Consider the following 7,221-nt stretch of genomic DNA (forward strand, 5'->3'; position numbering starts at 1 on the left):
CCTCATTTGGTTCTTGATTTGCCTTTCCCTGGTGACTAATATTGTTGAGTTTTGTTTTATGTAATTATTGGCTATTTTCACATCTTCCATGGAGAAGAGTTCCAATATAAAAATCATCTCCCTGCATTCAAATCATTATTAAAAATGCTATTTATTATTTTATATAGTGGTAATATCAGGATCTGTTTGTATAAGGCTTCTATAAAATAGCTACAATATTTTTGAGTTGTGCCTTATGTACTTCTCCAGTTTCTTAACCTTTTCATTGTTGTCCATATGCCTGAGTGTAGTAATCCCTTACTTCTTTCCTATTCTGTTTTACCCTTTGTTTTCAATCTATGTGGGGCTCAAAGATTAGAGGATCAAAGATATTTAGAAAAATACAGAAAGATTTGAGTAACTTGCTGTAAGAGCATGATCTGTAGGTATACTTCATGGAGCCTGGTGTTCTTATATAACTAGCATCCAGTGATTATGGGTTGACTTCAGGGGGTGCACAAAACCTCTGAAGTTATGTTTAAACATCTGTAAAGTTCATGCAGTGTTCAAGGGAGAGAAGATCCTTAGCTTTCATCAGATTCACAGGTTGACAAAGTCCAGCTGCCTGCTTTTGTAAATAGCTTCAGTAGAACACAGCCATGCCCATTCATTTTGTCTTTGTATAGCTGCTTTCCCCCTTACTATGTTAGATAGTTGTGACAGAGATTGTGTGGCTCACAAGCCTAAAATATTTACTATCTAACAATTTAAGGAAAAAGTTTACCAAGGATAAAAGTGCTTCCCTTCTCCTGCAGACAAAAAAAAAAAAAAAAGAAAGAAAGAAAGAAAAGGAAATAACTGCTTTAGGCCAGGTGCAGTGGCTCACGCCTGCACTCTGGGAGGCTGAGGTGGGTGAATTGCTTGAGTTCAGGAATTTAAAATCAGACTGAGCAAGAGTGAGATGAGAACTCCTTTTTACTAAAAATAGAAAAGTTAGCTGGGCATTTTGGCAGGCGCCTATAGTCCTAGCTACTCAGGAGGCTGAGGCAAGAGCATTGCTTGAGCCCAGAATTTGAGGCTGCTGTGAGCTATGATGCCCTGGCACTCTATGAGGGAGTGGGGGGCAACAGGGTAAGACTCTGTTCCCCCTAAATAAATACATGAAAGGAAAAATACTGCTTTAATTATTGTGTACCTAGCATCTAAGAAGGCCTGGTTTATGAAATGTATAGACCTGCATGGTAGGAGCTTCTTCATGAGAAAAGTCTATGAGCCTATGAATGAAGCTTGACCTGTAGATGGACTGCTAAAAGGTTTTTATTTTCTTCTTGGTTCATACTTATGTTCCAAAAGAGATAGCAAATTAATGATGACTTATTTTGTTATGAGACTATATGAGTTAACCTCTTCTGAATAATATGGTTTTATTTTATTTTATTTGAAATTCCACATATAAACCAGGCCACTTGCAAGTAGTTTGATACATAGCTGATTAACAGATAACAACCTGTCCAAATATGGAAAACTGAGTCACTAAAAATAAATTAATTAAACATACTAATTTGTTTGCTCAGTGGATTTTTTGGAAAAAAGATGAGGGGTACTTTATTTTAAGGCTTGGAAAATGTTCTTTCCAATTCAGCAGATTCTGTATGGTAGTTTGTAAGTGGGATATCTGATTCATAAATGGGGCCTTGTTACATGTGAATAATAACAATAATGCATATCATGTAAATTACAGCCAAAATGTTCTTAAAAAGCAATTAACTTATCACTAAGGGGCATTAGATCAGATTATGTTATAAATAGTTACAAATTCCTCAGGGATATGGGACCACTATATCCTTATGGGGAAAAATTTGTCTTGTTTTTGTTCAGTGCTTAGTTCAGCTATACTTAAATACTTAGGCTAAGGATTTAATTCTTGTTTCAAATTCTATTTATTTAAGAGTTAGTGCATATATCATTGAACTACAAAACAGGGTTTTTAGGCTTTATTTGACTGTAACTTATATAAGGACAGATATTCTCAAGCTTTTTTGGGTTATCTTGAGCATTTACTCTCTAGGCTGATTTAACTTTTTCTTTCATAGTTCATACTATTATGAACTACAAGTTTTAAAGTTACATCAGGCTCGGCACCTGTGGCTCAAGTGGCTAAGGTGAGCCACATACACCTGAGCTGGCGGGTTCGAATCCAGCCCAGGTGCACCAAACAACAATGACAGCTGCAACAAAAATAGCTGGGTGTTGTGGTGGGTGCCTATGGTCCCAGCTACTTGGGAGGCAGAGGCAGGAGAATCGCTTAAGCCTAGGAGTTGGAGGTTGCTGTGAGTTGTGATGCTATGGCACTCTACTCAGGACAACAACTTGAGGCTCTGTCTCAAAAAATAAATAAAGTTACATCAATTTTAGCCTTGATCTCAGCCAAAAGGTGAGAATGATTGTTACATTCAATTTTTAAAAAATTATTTAATATGTTTTCTTCATTTAGGCAGTTGGCCAGGCAACAGGCTGATAACAAAAAAGAAGAGTGCAAAGAAGGTATGTGATGAGGATTTCAGATTTTCAAAACATGTAACTAATACTTTATTGACATGTTTATTGAGGTACATAGAATAAACTGCATATTTAAAGTATAGAATTTGTTATGTTTTGACATAAGTGGATGCTGTGAGATCATTGCCCTGAAAAGTTTTCTCATGTTCCTTTATGTAATCTCTCCTGACCATTCCAGCTCCTTCTCCTTGCTGTCCCACTCAGCCCCACACTCCCACGGACTCCTGATAAAATAGTTTCATTAGAACACAGCCATGAGGCAGTGCCTATGGCTCACAAGAGCAGGGTGCCGGCACCATATGCCGGAGGTGGTGGGTTCAAACCCAGCCGTGGCCAAAAAAAGAACACTGCCATGCCCCCTTTTTTTGGAATCTTTTTTCTGTCACCATAAATTTGTTTGTATTATCTGTAGTTTATATAAATGGAATCATACAATATGCATTCATTTTGGTGTAGCTTCTTTTTACTTAGCTTATTTTGAGCATCATTTATGTTATTGCTTTTTGTTACTAAGTAATATTCTATTATATGCATATACCACAGTTTGTTTCTCTTCATCTTTTGATGGATTTAGGTGGTTTTTAGTTGGGGGCTATCATAAAGCTGCTTTGAACATTTGTGTATAAGTGTTTTTATTGCATATCTTTTCTGTTGGGAGTGGAAGAGGTGGATCATATAGTAGGTATGTGTTATAATTTTGTTTCTAATGTTTTTAAGAAAGGTAAGTTTAAGGTAACTTAAGCTACCTTTTAAAAAAGGTAACATTATAATTTAAACTGTTAACTTTTTAGTTATTTATTCTGGAATTGTTTCATAAACTCTATTATTTCAAATATTTTCATTTTTATGTACGTAACTATGAAGACAAAGTGATTCCAGTTACTCAGTCATTGAGAACTGGAAACATTGTTCAAACTACAAACCGCTTACATGAAGAAAATGGCGATGTTGAAGTGCGTCGCAGTTGCAGGATCAGAAGTCGTTACAACACTGTGAACCAGTCTGTGCTATTTGACAAACTTATAACAAAGTAAGTAAAGTGCCTTAGATCAAGATAATTTATCTATCAGAAACTTTTGTTGGCAAGGGATCATGAATTTCGACCAGCCTGAATATCTAATGCATTCAATATATGTAAAGCATAAAGCTGAATTATTATTATAGGTGTTTGTAATAATTTTATGTTTTTAAATTCTTAGAAATAAAGTTTTAAATATTTTTATACAAGTAAATGCTAATTATAGAAATATTTAAAACTCTAACAGTAAGAGATTTCAATAGAAAATCTGCTCTTTTACAACTTTAGCTTATATATATGTATATATATTTTTTTTTAAAGCACTGCTGAAGCTGTACTTCAGAAAATGGATGACATGAAGAAAATGCGTAGACAGCGAATGAGAGAACTTGAAGACTTGGGAGTTTTTAATGAAACAGAAGAAGTAAATATATTGTTTCATTAAGAGGATAATTTAATAGTTTTTACAGTAGTCTTTTTCTCTAGCACTTAATCCATTTTTCATTAAATTATTCATCACTTTGTCCATTATTTGCTTTATCAGTCACTAGTTACTGCTAGAATTATATAAGTTTATAGCTTAAATCCCATTTTAAGCAAAATTGGAGGATCCTACTGAATTTTTAAATGAATAGATATTAAATGTTAATGACTTTTATTTAAACATTTTTAGGGCAATCTTAATATGTACACAAGAGGAAAACAAAAAGGTATTCAAAGAACTGATGAAGAAACAACTGATAATCAAGAAGGCAGTGTGGGTTAGTCGTTTCTCTTCTTCTGTCTTCTGGGTTTAAGAACTGTTTATTTAGCAGGAAATAGCCTGTTTATTTAAAAGTTGTGATATTTATGGTAGTTTGAGCGAGCAGAGGATTGGTAATAATTAAAAAGAAAAAAGTGGGGGCAGGGATGAGCTTAAAAGATGGTGTGTTTTATTTTGGGAAAGTAGTCATGACAAATCAACAATTCTAAAGTAAATAACATTGGTTTACTTATATGTGTGTATGTTTACTATGGACAGCACATTGTGTATCTCTCTATTTTAGTTAAAATATGATTAAAGCTAAGTTTTGTATTCCATTTCGGCCTTATTATCAAAATCTATTAGAACTTTCTTGAGTGAAAACCAGTTTCTAAAATGTATTTAAAATGCTTTGGAGAGGGTGTTTTACTACTATCATAAGTAGATTGTGTTAAGTGGCTTATAACTCAATGACAGCCAGTAGGTCTGGATAGAATGTCAAACTTAAGTTTAAAAGACAATAGTTAAGTGAGATTTTAAAACTTGTCAACATGTCACATTAACTTGGAAGCTTAAGTATAATTGTCTATACTAATGAAATTTTCGGGAATGCTATAAACTTTAGTTTGGTACTTGCTAATGGTAGCCTTCAAACTTGTTTCTCTGTTTCCTTTTTGTCCTTCCTCTAGTTTTGAATTGTATAATTTTTTTTTACCTCATTTTAAAAAGTCTTTGTTTAATGATTCAAAAGAATTGCAAGTTCTTTCTATGAATAACGTAGGAGTAGGTAAATTTTAAAAGGGGAGGATCTCTTCTCTCCTGACTCTTCTATGTTAAAAATTTGTTAACGTTTTGCTGAGCATCCTTTCTTAATTGTAGAATCATCTGAAGAGGGTGAAGACCAAGAAGATGAAGATGATGGTGAAGATGAAGATGACGATGAAGATGAAGACGATGATGAAGATGAAGATGATGACGAAGATGATGACGATGATGAAGAAGACGGAGAAGAAGACAATCAAAAACGCTACTATCTTAGACAGAGAAAGGCTACTGTTTACTACCAGGCTCCATTGGAAAGTAAGTTCTACACATATTCTTTTCCAGGAGAAGATACGTTTTAGTTTTATCTTTACTGTTCTTCCAGTTATTTTGTTTTTTGGTGTTTTTTCATATTTTCATTTTGCTGACTACTCATGACTGTTGTCTTAACCTATCCTAAATTTATAAGAAATAATTTCTCCAAAGTTAAATGTTAGCCTTGAGCAAAACATATAATTGGGCTATTTTGAAATTTTATGTCTGTCTTTTAGATTGTCCAGCTTTCTACTTAATTTATTTTGTCAGTTTGTGTAGATAGGGCTGCTTTTGATTTATGTTGACATTATACTTTGATACTTGTAAGTACTTACATGGCAGGCTTATTAATTACCTATAATGCATCTGTACAATCACAATGGTTGCTTATGGCCAGTGTATATTTTGGTTGGTTGGTGTCTATCTTATATATATTTTCAACAGCGACCTTTTAGACATGAATGATTTAAAACATGAACAGTAAAATATTCTATAGTAGATATTTACTAGTACTTTCGTGGAAATCAAGTACCTTTGTATTTTAGATGAAAAGCAAAATTATCTTTATACATATTTATATGTCTCTTTCTTTTTTTAGAACCTCGTCATCAGAGAAAGCGCAACATATTTTATAGTGGTCCAGCCTCTCCTGCAAGACCAAGATACAGATTACCTTCTGCAGGACCAAGAAGTCCTTACTGTAAACGAATGAACAGGTTTGGTTCTAAAATAGTGATTTATGACAATATAATTGTAGCTATGTTAGGGCAGGATTCTAGAATCTTAGGATTGGGTGTATTAGAATAGAATTCTAGAATTGTGTATTTGGGAGAGCTTAGCTGTATGCCTCTAGTGCTCTAATCCCCAGTACCACTCACAAGTTTTTGCTTTTGCTTCTACTAATATTAACTACCTCGGTAAGGTAGTTTATTCCATTGTTCCACACTTTAATAATAGAACAGTAAACATTGATTCAGTGTTTACTGTATTCCTGGCTCTGTGCTAAGCATTTCATGTAGACTGTTTTACTTAATATTCATGTTAAGTTATATTTAGTCTTTCCTTCACATACTGTCACAGATACATTTTCCTCTCATGTCAGATGTTCTAAGTTCTAAGCTTCTAGAGCACTCATGATGCTGGTTATTCTTTTCTGTATCTGTTTTATAATTTGTTTCTCATATTGTAGGAAACACTCATTTTCTTTTGATTATTCTAATTATTTTGACAGTTGTTATAAATCTCATAAATTCCAGCATACTGGAATCATGTTTTGGTCATGGAAGGCAGAACCTTTGTAAGTGCTAAAGATTCCTCTGTTTTCAGAATAATAAGAAACAATGCTTGTGTCCTTGGGTCCTTTAATTTCATTTCAGGATCACAAGTATATATCCTAGTTTTCTTATTCCATTATCCCTTGTCACATGACCAAGGCCCAGAAGAAAAGAAAATCAGGACATAAACTCAAAATATCAGGGCTTCCCAACATTAATTGTATTTGAATGGGGGCTGCATTGTCATTATTCTTATACACCCCTTATAATATTGTTAACGACCTCTATTTTGGTAGTGAAATGTTATGATGTTTTAGAAAAGGCGAGGAAGGTATATAGCGTGATGATCTCAACAGTTACCACCTAAGATGTATCTTGCAGAGGGTAAGATTTTTGTCCCTTTTGGTATCCACAAGTTTCTATGTTTGATTCACAATGTCTGGTTATTCCCTATGTAATTTGGTGATAGCTACACAATTCAATAAAAACATGGAAATTGTTTCTTGTTTCTTGTTTCTTTTTTCTTTTTCTTTCTTTCTTTTTTTTTTTTTTTTTTGCAGTTTTTGGCGGGG

At 33.8% G+C, this 7,221-nt stretch overlaps 1 protein-coding gene across 6 annotated transcripts in view; it reads left to right on the plus strand.

Moving 5' to 3' along the window:
* Positions 1-7,221, plus strand: part of ATAD2 (ATPase family, AAA domain containing 2) — a 90,419-nt gene that overhangs the window by 33,270 nt on the left and 49,928 nt on the right. For all 6 annotated transcript variants that reach the window (XM_023517156.1, XM_023517157.1, XM_023517158.1 and 3 more), the window contains 6 exons: positions 2,474-2,523; positions 3,403-3,568; positions 3,878-3,980; positions 4,230-4,317; positions 5,178-5,378; positions 5,974-6,091. In XM_023517156.1, coding sequence (XP_023372924.1) covers positions 2,474-2,523; positions 3,403-3,568; positions 3,878-3,980; positions 4,230-4,317; positions 5,178-5,378; positions 5,974-6,091 — 726 coding nt within the window. The remainder of the gene's footprint in view (positions 1-2,473; positions 2,524-3,402; positions 3,569-3,877; positions 3,981-4,229; positions 4,318-5,177; positions 5,379-5,973; positions 6,092-7,221) is intronic.

This window comes from Otolemur garnettii, unplaced genomic scaffold (assembly GCF_000181295.1).
Source record: "Otolemur garnettii isolate 467f Iridium unplaced genomic scaffold, OtoGar3 scaffold00004, whole genome shotgun sequence".
In the NCBI taxonomy this organism is placed as follows: domain Eukaryota; kingdom Metazoa; phylum Chordata; class Mammalia; order Primates; family Galagidae; genus Otolemur; species Otolemur garnettii.